General features: G+C 43.4%; 1 protein-coding gene across 1 annotated transcript; it reads left to right on the top strand.

Annotated features, from left to right (window-relative positions):
* Window positions 1–1,061: 1,061 nt before the first annotated feature.
* Window positions 1,062–15,181, top strand: NSMCE4A (NSE4 homolog A, SMC5-SMC6 complex component). The gene is made up of 11 exons (XM_068548688.1): window positions 1,062–1,401; window positions 2,178–2,255; window positions 5,062–5,192; window positions 7,412–7,563; window positions 9,527–9,626; window positions 10,377–10,467; window positions 11,317–11,411; window positions 12,572–12,620; window positions 13,364–13,458; window positions 13,549–13,635; window positions 15,025–15,181. The coding sequence occupies exons 1-10, from the start codon at window positions 1,110–1,112 to the stop codon at window positions 13,621–13,623; spliced, it is 1,158 nt and encodes a 385-aa protein (XP_068404789.1). The 5' UTR covers window positions 1,062–1,109; the 3' UTR covers window positions 13,624–13,635; window positions 15,025–15,181.
* The last annotated feature ends 783 nt before the right edge of the window (window positions 15,182–15,964 follow it).

Here is a 15,964-nt window from a genome sequence, read left to right as displayed (position 1 = left end):
CCATTTATCTTTAAAACTATAGGAATATAATTTCATCATTCTCAGACCCATTTGAAGGTATTTTAGAATCTTTTGGTTTGAGGACCAATTATGAACACAAACTGTCAAGGTGTAGATATTTAGAAGCGATGGTTAACAGAGTTTACTATGAGAAAACCAAAAAAACTTGTTAATTTTTTGTTTGTTCATTAGTTCTTCCGTCCTCAAAAAGAGTGGGATTGCCAGCTGTTTATAAACCCCATTTGGTGTCCCCAAGGATGGCTCAAGGAACTAAGTTCACAGATAGTGGCAGAATCGCATCTCTGATCTCCAAGTCCACCACTCATCCTGCTTAACTGCAGGAGCCTCGATCAACAAACATGGGCTGCGTGCCTATGACCTGGAAATGTCCCAGGTGTTTCTGTCTGGCGCTTGGAATGAATTTCCACCTGGAAGAATGCTAAGTTTTGGGTTTATTTATTTATGGCTGTGTTGGGTCTTCGTTTCTGTCTCTAGTTGCGGCAAGTGGGGGCCACTCTTTATCGCGGTGCGCGGGCCTCTCACTGTCGTGGCCTCTTTTGTTGCGGAGCACAGGCTCCAGACGCGCAGGCTCAGTAAATTGTGGCTCACGGGCCTAGTTGCCCTACGGCATGTGGGAATCTTCCCAGACCAGGGCTCGAACCCGTGTCCCCTGCATTGGCAGGCAGAATCTCAACCACTGTGCCACCAGGGAAGCCCGAATGCTAAGTATTTGTTTCAAGGCTGTGGCTGTGTCCCGGAGAGCCAAAGAGACCCTGGGAAGATGAAAGTTTGTTGGGGCCGGCACGGGGGACCAGACAACCAAGATCCTAAACACCTTCCAGTGTGGAGTAAGTGGGATCTCAGTATATCAAACATCAAGGGCGCGAAAGGTCAGGGGCCTGCGCTGCGCCCGGTGCCGGCCCGGCGGCGCTCTAACCACTGCACCCCCGATCTCGGCCCCGCCGTCGGCCTCCCGCCACAGGCGTCGCTGTGCTCTCGCGCCGGCCCGGGAGCCGCGTTCCGCAGGGAGCAAGCGCTCGAGCAGAGCAAGGGTTTCAGTTTCTGGCGCGAACTTCCGCCGTTGCGAAGTTGCAGGGCGGCTTGGCGCGATGTCTGGGGACGGCAGCGGCCGCCGGTCCGAGGGCCGGGGCCGGGGCCGCGACCCGCACCGGGATCGCACCCGGTCCCGCTCCCGCTCGCGGTCCCCGCTGTCGCCCATGTCCCGCCGTGGCGCCGCGCCCGAGCGCAGGGAGGCCCCGGAGCGCCCGAGCTTGGAGGACACGGAGCCGTCGGATTCCGGGGACGAGATGATGGACCCGGCGAGCTTGGAGGCGGAGACCGACCATGGCCTGTGCCGCCAGATTCGCCATCAGTACCGGGCGCTCATCAACTCGGTCCAACGTAAGGCGGGGCGGCGCGGGCGCGGGCGCGGGCGCGGGTAGGGCGCGGGCTCGGGTAGGGCGCGGGCGCGGGCGCGGGGCGGCGGCCGGGCGCAGGCCCAGCGCGGCCCGGCTGGTCAACTGCGCCCGGGGCCAGCCCCGCGCCGCCCGGCCGCGCCTCGATTGGCTTGCGAGGCGCTCGCATATCCGTCGTGCGGATAGCGCTGCACGACCTCGGCCGGGGCGCGCAGGTCCCCGAGGAGCAGGACGGCACCGCCGGAGGCCAGGCGCTGTCGGGCGCTCGTCCGAGCCCAGACGGTCGGGAAGGGGGAGAGACGGCACGCGGAGCCCGGGCTCCTTCTCTTGCATCCAGCGGTTCCCAGCGAGTGGTCGCCCGCCCGCGGCAGCGTCGCCCGTGACCTGTCAGAAATGCAAATTCCCGGACCGCACTCCGGACCTATCCAGTCTGAAACTCTAGGTGGCCCAGGGGATCCTATGGCTTGCAGAGTTTGAGAACCACTGTTAGGAGCGCTCCTCAGAGGCTGCAGAAGGAGTGGAGCCTTTGGGTGACGTTTAGGAGGAGCCAAGTGGGTCCCCTTTTAAAGTTCATTCTGCGAAAGGGGTACAGTCATCTTTCTCTTGCCTGGCCGTTTTGGTTAAAGAAATAAAGCTGTTGGAAGTAATTCCCCCGGGGAGCAGGGGGCGGGGCTTGGCTGTGCTGCTGCAGCTGGTCACTTTGTCAGCCATTTGTTAGCGAATGATGAGCACGCTTCCCAAAGCTTGTATTTTTTTAAATAGAAAACCGGGAGGATATATTGAATGCCAGCGACAAGCTAACAGAGGTCCTTGAAGAGGCCAACACCCTGTTTAATGGAGGTAATTCATTATTTTATGTATGGAAGCTTTGTGTTATCATATGTTTTAGGATAATTTTCATTAGTTTTACATAAGAACCGAATTATTGGCATCAGACAACTCCCACATTTATAATAGTGCTTTACTAGTTTTGGAACCTTTTTCACTGTAGCACTACTACTACTTTTATTGTGCACTTACCATTCCCTAAGCATATAGTAAGGGCTTTACATGAAATTTGGGGAGGTGGGGGGCAGCAGCCTGTCTAACAAGCCCCCCAGGTGGTTCTGTTGCTTGTTCAAATTTGAGAACTTTCTGTGTATTATCTTTCTACTGTATTGACTGCTGTATCCCCAGAATGCATTGGTTGAATGGATGAATTAAAAAGAAAGAACTGAGCTGGACTTGGACGTCCTGTTTCTTTCCCTGTCCTCCTCCCGACCTCCCCTCCCTCAGCTCCTTGCTCTTGGTCCACCTATAACCCAGTGGGGGTAGCCATGTCTACAGGTGGCCCTGTTGGTCTCTAATGGAGCGAGGGGTGTGAGAAAGAGAGAGAGAAGTCTCAGCACTGAACTCTAGACCTTTGTTGCAGAGGGAGGAGGCGCTAAAAAAATAATCTTGGTTTGAATTAACAGCAGCAGCAATGTTAGTGGTAAGAGCAGTCTGTCTGTCTGAAGACAGAGGACAGGTCAGGGAGGCCCCTGATGTGGGCACTGGGTCACAGAGCCCTAGGATGAGTCCCCAGACCACTTTTCCCTCCTAAATCCATTGGGAGCAGAAAGGGAGGGTGCAGGCAGATGCGGGTAAAGAAGTCAGCAGAGCTGGCCGCTGCCCGGACACCACAATTCCTCATGTTCTTTGAAGACCAGAATGTTTATTTCTGGTCATTCGCTAGTGTGGCTGATGTTTAAACGTCACCCCCTTTCACATTCTCTATCTGTACGCTTTCAGATCTGTGTCTCTCTTGCTGTGACTGCAGCCTCCTTACCATCCCCCATCTTGGTCCACCAGTTCACCTAATTTCCTCAAACCTTCCCGAAGCCAGCCTTTCCTTTTCACCCTGTGAAATCCCTCCTCCACCCTCTAGGCTTTTCTTCTCTCTCAAGCCTGGACCCCCAGGCTGGCTCCTCAAGGTTACTCTTGACCCCTTCGCCCCCTTATTGTTATTATTCACCCAGCTTAAGAGTTGTCGATCAACAGATCGTTTCCCCCTCAGCCATTTCCACTGTGCTGGCTGGGTCACCTCCTTAAGGCAAAATTATTTACAACTGACCTAGGAGGTGGTCAGCCAACACAGAATTCTGTATCCTCCACAGACGTGGATTTGATGTTCTCAGTTTTAACTCTTTAGAGGCTTGGATCCATCCGTGAGAGATCTGCACTTTCCTCACAGTGTGCGCTGTGACAGTGATGTGCTGCGGGGTCTAGAACAGCCCAGGAACCAGCCCCTCTAGCTTCTGCCTCTGCCTCGTTCTCTCACTCATTGTCACTTTCACAGTAATTCTCCTAAAATAAAACTGAGGAGAGGGACTTGCCTGGTGGCGCAGTGGTTAAGAATCTGCCTGCCAATGCAGGCGACACGGGTTCGAGCCCTGGTCCGGGAAGATCCCACATGCCGTGGACCAACTAAGCCCGTGCGCCACAACTACTGAGCCCCTGTTCCACAACTACGGAAGCCCGCGCACCTAGAGCCCACGCTCCGCAACAAGAGAAGCCAATGCAATGAGAAGCCCGCGCACCGCAACGAAGAGTAGCCCCCACTCGCCGCAACTAGAGAAAGCCCGCGCTCAGCAACGAAGACCCAACGCAGCCAATAAATAAATAAATAAATATTTTAAAAAATTGTGATAATGTTTAAAAACAAAAAAAAACTGAAGAAAATGATGTATAAATACAAAACCTGGAGTCAGTAAGTTCACCAGCCTGAGGAATGTTCGGGAAATAGTAATTCAAACGAAATGGCCTTGGGGAGTGAGCCAAGCAAAGGTATTTGTGTATTTGAACTTTGCTGTATTTGTCTCTTCTTGGCTGTCTTTTCAATTTGCCTTTGCCGGTGTTCCTGGAGTGCTTTTACACACTGCCTGTTCCCTTCGGAGTCTGACTAAACCCATTCCTCTCAGCCCTGCTGTTTCCCCCAGTGGACCCTTCCCTCACCTCCCCAAACTTCCTCCTCGGTTTCCCTGCCCCATTCCCTTCTTGTGTCCTATTTAAATCTTTTTCTGCCTATAGCTTATCTTAAATCCCATGCCCTCTGTCAAACCTCTTGGGATCATCCATCCTCAGCGGTCACGGCCCTGCTGCCTGTAGACTGTTCATTTGGTGGTGCTCGTGCTGCCAGGCAGAGGCTGCATCTCCCGCTGCCGGCCCCGCACCTAATTTCGGCTGAGGCTCCTTGACCACTTACCTGTTGCTGGTTGGCAAACCACCACGCCCAGCACAGTGCCTTACACATAGCAGGCATTCAGTTTGACTTAAATCATCAGCGCGGTGTTCACAGTGGCTGGGATGGGTTGCTGGAGTCAAAGGGAAAAGCCGGTGTTGGAGATGGTGGAGGTTTTGTTAAGCTGGGGCTGTTACGAGATTGCGGTTCAGTTCCCGGGAGTAGGAAAAGTGCAGAGGGAGTTGGCTTTTAGGAAGACTGGTTAGCCTTGATTTCAGATTTTGGTGAGCTGGGCAGGGGAACCAGTTTTTAGACGGAGATGGATGATGTTTGAGATTTTTTTGGTCCCGTGGGAAATGCGGAGTAAGTGTTATTGGAAGTTTTGGGAAAATACGTGTGGATAATGTGTATGTTGTAATGTGTGTGTTTTCCTTCTTTTTTGAATAGTGTCCCGAGCAAGAGAAGCAGTCCTAGACGCCCACTTTCTTGTTTTGGCTTCAGATTTGGGCAAAGAGAAGGCAAAGCAGCTGCGTTCTGATCTGAACTCGTTTGATATGTTAAGATATGTTGAAACTCTAGTAAGTTCAAAGCTACAGAATCTTAATAAAAATGCTTCATCTGTCACATATTGTATAATTATCTACTTTGCTTATATCCATATGCAAATGGTTTTCACTTCATTTTTCCTTTTTTGGGCCTCAGATTCCTCCAGAGATCTTACCAAATTAAACAGATGACAGTCGAGCTATGTGGTGGAATCTAGGTTGGCAGTTTAGAGCAGTTTGAAAATCTCCTAGCCTTCTAAGACTCTGGGTGCTATGTTTATTTCAAATGGCCATTTTTTTCCTCACTCAGCTGTCAGTTCATAAGTGTTCCAGCTTATTCTCAGTGACCCAGGACCTTTGTCCCAGGCTGGGCAAAAGCCCACACTGCAGGTGGCAGAGTTCAGCTGGAGATGACAGGTCTGGTGGGGGGGGGCATGTTTTGATTTGTCTTTGAGAATATTTCAGAACCATCCGAATATGATTGGGGTTCTGCTTTTGGGGTTTTTTGTTGTTGTTGTTGTTTTGTTCACCTGTCTTTGCCTCTTAATACGTTTGAATGGTTGTTACCTGAAATTTGGAAACTTTTCCTTGATGGATTTACCAAAAAAAGCACAAGGAGACTAACTTTGTACCTTACTCTGTTGTCTTTTTTTCCTTGGTTCTACTTTGAGCCAACCTGTGTCCTAGCGTTTCTGCTAGGACATTGATTTTCTGACCAAATGTTTGTTAAAAGGTTATTAAAATGATTTAGTACCATGAGACCTGACCAGATAAATTATTTTGTAAAGGTATGAGGCAGACGAGGTTTTCGTTTTTTCTAAAACCTTAGATTTTTTTAAAATTTAAATTTACCCTACTTAAATTTTAAACCTTAAACTTTTCTTTTTTAACAACTTTTAAATTTTGACGTATCATGCATTTTGGAAAATGCACACTAATGTATAGCTCAATAAGTAAAGTTAACTATGTATTGGGTAATCTTTTTAAAAACTACTTTTATTTATCAGGGTGAGCTTTGTACTTTAAATAACAGATCAGAATAAATTCCAGAAGTCTTAAAGCAGTCCATATAAAACCTGAAATTAATAGCTGTCTAGTCTCTGGGAAGGGAAGATCTTTTCAAGTATGATGCTAAATAAAAAGACTATAAAGAAAAGATTGGTAGATTTGACCAGACAAAAATTGAAATGTGTTCCTCCAAGCGTGCGGTGGTGGGGCAGGGTGGCAGGAGAACGGAGTGGGGCTGACCACGCCTCTGATCGGGTTCTCACAGCCTCTCTTTTCTTCAGAGTTTAACTGCCTTTAAAGGGTGAAGCTCTCTGAGGGTTTTTGATTATTGTTTATATATGATACTACCATTTTAATTTGATAACCTCTAGGCATTTCATAATTTTATAGTGTAATAAAAGTGTACTTTCATAAAAGCAAATTTAATATAATACACTTTCTGTAAGATAGCTTCAGGTAGCAGAATTATTAGACTTCCGCCAACTCTTCCCAGGAAGGAAGATGAACGATTCTCTCCCTGACGCTAGGCCCCTGCTCTCTGGAAATGCTGAGATACAAGCTGAATTAGAGGTCTCCAGGAGGTTGGCTGAAAAATGAAAATTGAAAGCCAGCTAAACTTCCCTGTTCTGTCTCAGAACTTTTGCTTTGGGATGTCATGTCATATTTTTATGCTAATTCAGCTTTGCTAATACTTTAAAAGTGAACTACGGGTGATCAGAAATTCCCGGCGGGCCTAGTTCTGGTCCGTCCACCCCTCAGCCTACAGGGGGCTAGAGCAGGGTTTCTCAGGCTGGGCACTAAGGACATTTTGGGCTGGCTGAGTCTTTGTTGTGGGGGCCTGTTGTAGGATACTGAGAGCATCCTGGCTTCTGCCCACCAGCTGCCAGTAACGCTGCCCTCTCCGCCTCCCCCCAACCCAGTTGTGACAGCCAAAATTGTCTCCAGACATGAAGCCAAAAGACCCCTGCGGGGGCACGGGGGGTGCAGAATCGCTCTGGTGAGAACCATTGGTCTGGATCATTTCGCTTTCTTACCAAAATATTCTGAGTACATTGAGGAATATTTTCTGCCACAAAGAAGGTACCTTTGAAAATAGGAATTTATAGTAAGAAATGTAGCCAACATGTTAGGACAGCAAAAACAGACTTTGCCTGTGGCCTGTTGTTTAGTGATAGAGATGATTGGGTACGGTGAATGATTGCTTGTGGCTTAACTGGGGTTTTTGTTTCCCTTCATTTTTGTAGCTGACACATATGGGTGTAAATCCGCTAGAAGCTGAAGAAATCATCCGTGATGAAGATAGTTCTGATTTTGAATTCATAGTCTATGACTCCTGGAAAATATCAGGCAAAACAGCAGAAAACACCTTTAATAAAACCCATACATTCCACTTTCTGTAAGATTATTTTAAAAATCTGACAGACCAGCCATTTGTAAACCTTAAATTGTTTTTTATTGTAGGGGCAAAAATTATTTGGTATTGTGGAGGTGACGATCATGATGATGTTGTTTGGAGACTTTCTAAACTTTGATGGAAAAGCCCATAAAATCTTGATGTGGATGGACCCTCATCCTGCTTAATTTAAGCAGGAAAGGCCGTGGGCTGGCACCTCCTTACCAGGGCACCCTGCTGGCTCCTTTGCTTTCTTTCTTTTCTTTTCTTTTTTATATTTATTTATGTATTTACTTATTTGGCTGCGCCGGGTCTTAGTTGCTCCTTTGCTTTCTGGTGTGGCAGACTTTGGGTCTGTGGCATAATGTCTGGCTTTGTTTTATCATCTTGAAAATCCTTATCAGGTAGGAGGATGATACCTCCTATGAAAGATGTCTTAAAATTCTACCAGTATATGTAAAGTGCCATTTATTATATATAATTCTCTGTTAGATGATCTCTGACTTATATTTGAAGACTGCTTGAGTCACTATCACATAAACTGCCTAGTTCATTTTTTGGATACAGCTCTAATTTTGAAAAGCTTTTCTTTATACTCAAATGGAATTGGCTTCTGTCTTAATTTCCCAGCTCAGTCCTATGGAGAAGCTAAGAACAGCTCTTACTGGTTCTTCTGTGAGACAGCCTTTAAATACATAGTAGATAACTTCTCTAGGGTAAGCACCCAAGTGGTTTCTTCCTTAAGTGGATAGCTCTGGGGCATTTGTCTATTCTGATTACCCTTCTAAACCTTCTGAGATTGGTAGTGTCTGTTAGAAGGCTTTGGAGATGCAGATGTGGTCCGTCTGTGGCGTGGGGCCCGGCATCTGTTTTTAACGAGACTTCCCTTAACTCAAGTGCCCAGAACCGCTGTATGTTACAGCAAAAAGGTCAAGCTTCCCTACTATAGGAAAAGTCCAAGTCTTTTTTGTTGCTGAGTTCTAGGCTCTGTCATAGATCCTAGGATCTAAAGATAGCCTTTTGTTGTGTGACTCAAACTTTATCTCATGATGTAGCTCAACTTGCAGCCACAATGATTTATGTACAGCTTTGCAGCCTTGCACTTGCTGTTTGTTCCCTTGGCCTGCAGTGTCCTTCCCCATTTTTTTTCATCTGGTAAGGTTTACTTCTCCCACAGGCACCAGCTTGGATGCCTCCGATGACTTCTCTAGACAGAGGTATCAGTGTAGGATCAGTTTTCCCAACCAGACCACTCCCATGTCTGGGTAGATCTCTCTGTCCAAATGCTCTCATAGCACTTGACTAATACTCCACTACCGCACCACAGGATCTACCATATTATGTGGAAATGGATCTTTGTGCGTGAATATTTATCTGTCCATCTCTACTATATACTTTGATTTCCTCAAGTGTAGGGACCACATGAGTCTAAGTTCTCTGGGCCTTGGTTTCTGCATGGTACCTCTGTAGGGCTTTTTTGGAAGGTGGAGGGAATCCAAAAGGGAAAGGAATCCCTTGGCCTCTGCCTGACCTGTTATCTCCTAAGACAGGTGTGTTCTGGATTCCCAGGCTGTGGGCCTCTGCCCTGGCACCCCCAGACCAAAAGGCTTTTAACCCCAGTGGAGCTGTTCGTTCCCTTTCCCTGATCTCTGAAGTTGGCTTTGTGAAACAGACAACAGGCTAGCTGGGAGGACCACAGGCATATTCACCGGCTTACTGTTCAGAGTAAAATACGAAGGTGTTGAGGAGGTATCTGTGATTGAGGTGAGCTCCTAAGAATTCTTTTAGACACACAGAGGGAGCAGAAAGGGTGTTACAAACCTGACACAAGAGTCTTGGGCTGATGTCACTCATACATCACTGATGCCTGGTTGTGAATTTGACTATGCCATGGGAACTGCCTTCAGTTAGTGAAATTAGTTTGTTTTAAAAACAAACAAAGATATGAGAGCATATTTTTCATTAGGTTGGGTTCAATACAAGGAGAGTGCCCTGTGCCAAAGCCACGAACTGATCGTTCAAGAAAAGTTCGTACGATAGAAGAGCAGCAGGCAATGCCTGACGAGGTTTGTGTTTTCACATGTTGCTTTTTAACACACCTAATTGCAAATAGCCATTAATATGATATACGTGTAATTTGGCCATCTTTTCTAAGCTTCAGCGTCAGGAGTCAGGTTCTGTCACTTAAAAGTAATCATTTAATGCTTGAATCATTTTTGACATGTTTAAGCCTTTAAACATTTTGTCGGATTGACCGCTTGTCTTAGTTTTAACTCATTTCTGTAGTTTGGATTAGTTCTCCCAAACCAGTGTTTCTTAACCTCAGCGCTGTCGACATTTGGGCTGGATAATTCTGTGTGGTGAGAGGCTGTCCTGTGCGTTACAGGATGTTCAGCAGCATCCTTGGCCTCTTCCCACTAGATGTTAATAGCACCCTCTCACTCCCCCTGCCCCACCCCAAGTATGACAACCAAATGTTAGCAAACGGCCCATCAGTGGGGTGGAGGAGGGGAGGTGCACAGTCACTCCCGGTTGAGAACCACTGTTCTAAAGTGTCCCCTTTTGTATTTAGCTATTTTATGTTCAACCTGAGAACGGTTGATGTGGTAATGCTACTCTTCTATTAGAAAATTAATATGAAAATGTTACTAAAACCAGAAAAATCTTTTTTAACTATTAATTCTAAGATGGGGATAAAAACTGCTAGCAATCCCAGATAAAAGGTATTTAGAGGACTTTGGCCACGTAAGAGAGCAGAAAAGGTTAACAGGCAGACAAATAGGTCAGTCTGCTTGATAACGACTTTATATTTTCAGTTAAAAAGAATGGAAGAATCTCATCAAGAAGCAACAGAAAAAGAAGTAGAAAGAATCTTGGGATTGTTGCAGACATATTTTCAAAAAGATCGTAAGTATGATACCAAGCTCAAAAGGGAGCAACTTGTATTTATCAGTTAGGCCTGTGTCACTTTCAGTGACAAGTTATTTCTTTTCAAAAGGCATATACGTAACGTTTGAATCATTTTGATTCTTTCTTGACATACGCCTTTAATGAGGCTTCTCCTCTCTAGAAATTCCATGAGAACATTTGTGTAGTAAATTCTCATTTTTATTTTTAGAAGATGGGATATTTTTTCTGTTACAAAATAATGCATGCCATAGAAGTGAGAAAAGTAAAAAGTCAAGTACCTATTCTACCTGTGCTCACTCCCTAGAGGTTGCCACTTATAAAATGTGATGTATATATTTTCAGATTTTCTTATGTTTATGTCATAATAAATATGCAACTAAGTAGGGATTTTTCTTGTCGGTTTTTTGCTTTTTTCAAAGCTAATCATAATATACACATTATTCTGCAATATGACTTCTCCATGTGGACATTTTCCCATATCAATACATGAGATCCCGCTTATTCTTTTCAGTGCTTCCCACTGGGTGGCTGTATCATAAATACATTTAACAAATCCTCTATTAGCGGGCAAGTTCTTTATAACATTTTACTCTTGTGTAAACTGCTGGAGTGAAAAATCTTGGCACATAACTTTGTGCACATGTGCTAATATTTCTGTAGGACAGCTTACAGATTTTTAACAGGTACACAAGATTGCCCTCCAGCAGGGTTGTATTGATTTCCATCCTACAACAGGATGAATGCCCATTTCCTTTCTCTGGCTAACACTAGAGAGTATTGGTCTTAACTGATAAGCAAAAACAACTTTTCCTGTACTGAAGAATTTTTTTCCTCTTTTGTCTGTAGCTGATACTCCGATGTCCTTCTTTGACTTTGTGGTTGATCCACATTCTTTTGCCCGAACAGTGGAAAACATCTTTCATGTTTCTTTTATTATAAGGGTAAGATTTAAGATTATTTCTCTAATTGTTTTTATATGCTTTTAAAAGGGTAAATAATAACAGGTATAGATGGGAGCTGGCAAAGGAATTTGTACTAACCAATAAGTGTTTTAGACCCATTGTAGCAAAACATTGACAAGTCATAGGCAGAAGAAACTAGCTAAAAACTTATGTGATTGCTTTTACATTTTAGAAATTTTTTAGAGAAAGAATTGGCAAAATTTGAATATGGAACTTATAGATTAGATAACTGTATGATACAAATGTTAAATTTCCCGAACTTGGTAGTTGTCATGTTATGTACGAGAATATTCTTGTTTTCAAGAAACATACACTAAAGTCTTAGGGAAAAGGAACAGATTGTCTATCACTCTCATAAAAATTAATATATATAGAGAGAAAGCAATAATGTAAATTGGCAAAAGTCAAACAATTGGTGACTCTGGGTAAAGGATATCTGGGAGGTCTTTACAGTAATCTTGTAACTCTTAAGTTTGAAGTAATTTCAAAATAGATGGTTTAGGGGAAAAAAAAAAAACGTACTCAGAAATGTACTTTGAGAATTTGCTCTAGGCTGTCTTTAGTCTTCTGTCAGGTTGCATTCCTGCACTTGTAAGATGAGTTCGATTTTCATCTTACGCAAAAATCTTGTATTGACCAAAGTATTTTTCCAGAAATGATAACAAAGGCATATTTTGTCAACGGTAAATGGTAGAATTATGCATAATAAAATGTGGATATTCAGGAATTCCCTGGCTGTCCAGTGGTTAGGACTCCACGCTCTCACTGCTGAGGGCCCGGGTTCAGTCCCTGGTGGGGGACCTAAGATCCCACAAGCCGAGTGGCACAGACAAAAAATAATAATAAAAATAAAAAGTGGAATATTCAAAAAGTATGAATCAATCAAAGAGTCAAGATGGTCACAGTTTTATTTAAGAGCTCCTCAGGATGCAGTTGTAAAAGAGCTGATTAGAACCTGAGGGATACCCCGTGTCGAGAAGGATGTTAGAGGAGGCTTGTCCATATAAACTTCTCATTGTTACGGTACGCTTTGATTGTCTAAGATTTAGAATTTTCTAATTGAGTAATTTTTTCATCCAATGGTTATAGGTTTTGAATCTAAATTTTAGTCTTCTCCTAAAATCATATTTGTGTTTTAGGATGGGTTTGCAAGAATAAGGCTTGACCAAGACCGACTGCCAATAATAGGTAAATGATTCTATGTTCAGAACAATTAGTTTTAGAGAAAGTGCACTTGTTACTAGAGTTTGTGAAATGTATTTTATTAAATGTAAACTAGTTTTTATTTTAGGTAACAAACTTTACAATGCTGTGTCTTCTTCAACTAACTGAAAATGCTGAAAACTTGATCATAGTTTAAAACCTATGGATTCATCTGTGTCATTCATTGAACATCTATTGCTGTGAAGACGAACAAGAAATGATATAATTTCCCTTAAATTTTAATTTAGAAAGTTTGTAATTGCAGTTATTTTTGTAGTTTCCTTCTTTCTATTTTAACCCTGATGCCAGCAGCTCCTCCTCTCCCTGAGAGAATCTTTAATTCTTTGTTGAATGATTCACACTCTCCATTACTCTTTGCCTTCTAAGGTCTCCTGTAGAGAATGAAGTTCTTTCACTGCACTTATGTCTTCCTTTAAAAGTTCTTAATTTCATGTTGGACCCACCAGGCCTTAGCTCTGTGGTTGGTTCATAGATATGCAGGTTTTCAAATGATTGGAATGTGTTATTCTACCACATTTTTTTCTGAATGGAAGCAAACAGGACTACTTGCTATTGTAATAATACAGCACAGTAATGCATGAAATCCTAATAAATATGTAATATTCTAAGTATCTTGTCGATACAGGTTTCATTCCTATTATTCATTGGTTTCTGTTCAGATTACTCTTCTGACTTGATAACTTTTGAAAACTTTGTCTTTCAAACAGAACCTGTTAATATTAACGAAGAAAGTGGAGGAATTGACCAAAACACTCAAATTAGGAATCAGGGAATTATAGCTTTGAGTTACCGTGACTGGGAGGTAATGCTCTGCATGTTGCCTTAGGCAGTTCGTCTCCAAGAGTTCCTTTGTTGTAAACCCAGTGCCCAAATGTTCTTTGTTCTCTGCCAGGAGATTGTGAAGACCTTTGAGATCTCAGAGCCTATGATTACTTCAAGTCAAAGCCGGCAGAGGCTAAGTGCTTGACACCAGCTGAAGGTAACATTTCCTATGGGAAGCTGCACATATTTATTAAAGTTTTTTTTCACCTTTTCACATTCTGGTGAAATTTGGATTTTGTTTCCCTCTAGTGCCCCATTTTTAGAACTGTGTGTAACTGTTGAAAAAAGCAAAACAGGACCTAGTGGTTGCAAGTTCCCTTCTTTGGATTGATTACTATGATGTTCTTAAGACTTGCCGTTGAAAGAGACAGAGCAGGGATTGTTCTTGGTTTGGCTTTTTTTACGCCCAAACAAATGGATAAATTAGATAAGTGGAATACTGAATTCTCCCATCAGTTTTGTTCATTGTCCCATTAGGTTCGCTTACTTTATAGGTACAAAGTAGAAAAGGAGGATTAAGATGGAATTACCTTGGAATGATGTGGTAATGGGCATTTCTGAAATTTGAGTTATGCTTATGAAGTAATTCTTCATCTTTATGGAGAACATTGCTGGGAGGAAATCTTAGTAATGATCTGGCATTCTGTACTGCACACAGCTGTGGATGGGAATCAGAAGACTGGATTCTGTTGGCTCTGCCCCTTTAAAATGTTGGGCAAGTCAATCTCACTCAGCTTTGTTTTCCTTCTCTAAATCTGTCTATAAAATGGGATTCTGAATTAGATAATTGCTAAGACTTTTTTTTCTAGCTCAAATTTTCTATGATTTGGAGAATTAAAATTAGCTTTTTAGTACTTAATGTAAACTTTTTTTTTTAAAGGAAAAATAGCTTTATTTTCAAAAGAAATCAAATGTCTACTGAAAGTATACATGAAACAGCATTTCACTTAAGCCCTAAGCTTGATTATGTATGCTCTTTATTATATTCCAATGAGATTTTGGAATTCAATTTCAAAGACAACGACATTTATTAGTAGCTATTGAAGAAAGCTACTGACTTTGAGGAAAAAAATTCAGTAACTGTTTACCTACCCTAAGATACTCATCCCCACAATATATTGGGGATTATTTGAGCATGTAAAAATTTAACAAAATATGTATCTTTTCATTGCGTCCATCAATACGTTAAATTCTCTGCTACAATCCAAGTAAAATGATGGTGACCAGTGTTTTCTGATACTGTCCGTGATGGACAGAGTAAAATCACAGCATAAAGAGGAGCCAAGAATTTATACTGTAAACGTTATCTGGGTCCAAACATCTTGCAACAATTAGTGTAAACTCTTAACATGTGCTTCAATTAATTGAGCTGCTTTTGTTCCAAGGTAATTGAAGGAAAGAGGAGAATCCATGTAAGATATATAATGTGTGTTTACTTGGGCCCTCCTCACCGAGGAGGGGCTGGTTGGTAGATTTCATGTGTGCATCTTAAATGAACTTTTATCGTTTATAAACTGTTAACCAGCTATTTTCCCCCTTTTTTCAGGACTCAAGTGGATAGTGAAGTCCAAAAAGGAAAGCAACATATTGTATTGTACATACTATACGATTAAACATTTTTAAAAGACAGATTGTTTTTAGTAAAGTGTAGCTTTGGATAGTTAACGGGTCGTCTTTGATTAAAGGAGGTTCATTCACTGCCATATTCACAAATAATTGTAGTTATTCTTTGTTTTCTGTTCTTGGGAAGAGTTTCTCCTTTCTCCAGTCCTGTCCCGTTAGGAAGTTTTAGTTAGGTTGTCAATGGCCTAAAGATCATTATGGTTCTTTGTGCATCTTTTTAGCTGTGAAGTTAGCTAGTCAAGTCCACAAATATTAGGTGGCACCATATGAAATTGTTGGGTTTTTTTAAGTAAAATACAGTCAAATGTCAGCAATTTTGCATGACTCAGCCTATGATTTACACACGAGAAGCTACTCAGTCCTCTTTCAAGCCAAGCCAGACCGCTCTGGATCCGTCTTTCCAGCAGCCCTCTCTTCGTACTTGAGGGCTGCTGATCGCCACAGAGAAAACCCGTGCAACAGGGTGGGGTGGTGCTGCTCCCATGGGTGCCGGGCCTGCAAGTCGGTCCTTGATGTTCTCTGAGGCCTAGTTGCTTCCTTTTCCCATCCCCACACTTCTATGTGCATCCTTTCTCACTCTTTCCCTCTGGTGTCAGAGGTAGAGGTGTCTCTCCTGTGGAGGCTCTGGATCTCTGCGTCCTCGGATCTCTGGTGTCAGTCATTCCTTCGCCGTACCTAGCACTTTCCCTTCAACCACGCTCACCTCTCATCTTAAAAAAAATTACTGTGACCCTTCTCAAGTTACTGTCTTACCTCCTTTTAAAATAACAATCACTTGCTGCCTCCTCCTGTCAGTCCTCACACCATGCTGTGTAGCACCTCCTTTCCCACCATCCTACCAAGGCTCTTTATTGGTGATTTCC

The sequence above is a fragment of the Eschrichtius robustus genome, chromosome 7 (assembly GCF_028021215.1).
Source record: "Eschrichtius robustus isolate mEscRob2 chromosome 7, mEscRob2.pri, whole genome shotgun sequence".
Taxonomy (NCBI): Eukaryota; Metazoa; Chordata; class Mammalia; order Artiodactyla; family Eschrichtiidae; genus Eschrichtius; species Eschrichtius robustus.
Note: the sequence above shows the minus strand (reverse complement) of the source record. Positions and strands in the feature narration are given on the sequence as shown.

Bases quoted from the DNA above. Each gene is read 5' to 3' on its own strand.
- NSMCE4A (XM_068548688.1), top strand. From the start codon at position 1,110: ATGTCTGGGGACGGCAGCGGCCGCCGGTCCGAGGGCCGGGGCCGGGGC. The intron at 1,402-2,177 runs GTAAGGCGGGGC...TTTTTTAAATAG, and splicing joins GCTCATCAACTCGGTCCAAC to AAAACCGGGAGGATATATTG. The intron at 12,621-13,363 runs GTAAATGATTCT...TCTTTCAAACAG, and splicing joins AGACCGACTGCCAATAATAG to AACCTGTTAATATTAACGAA.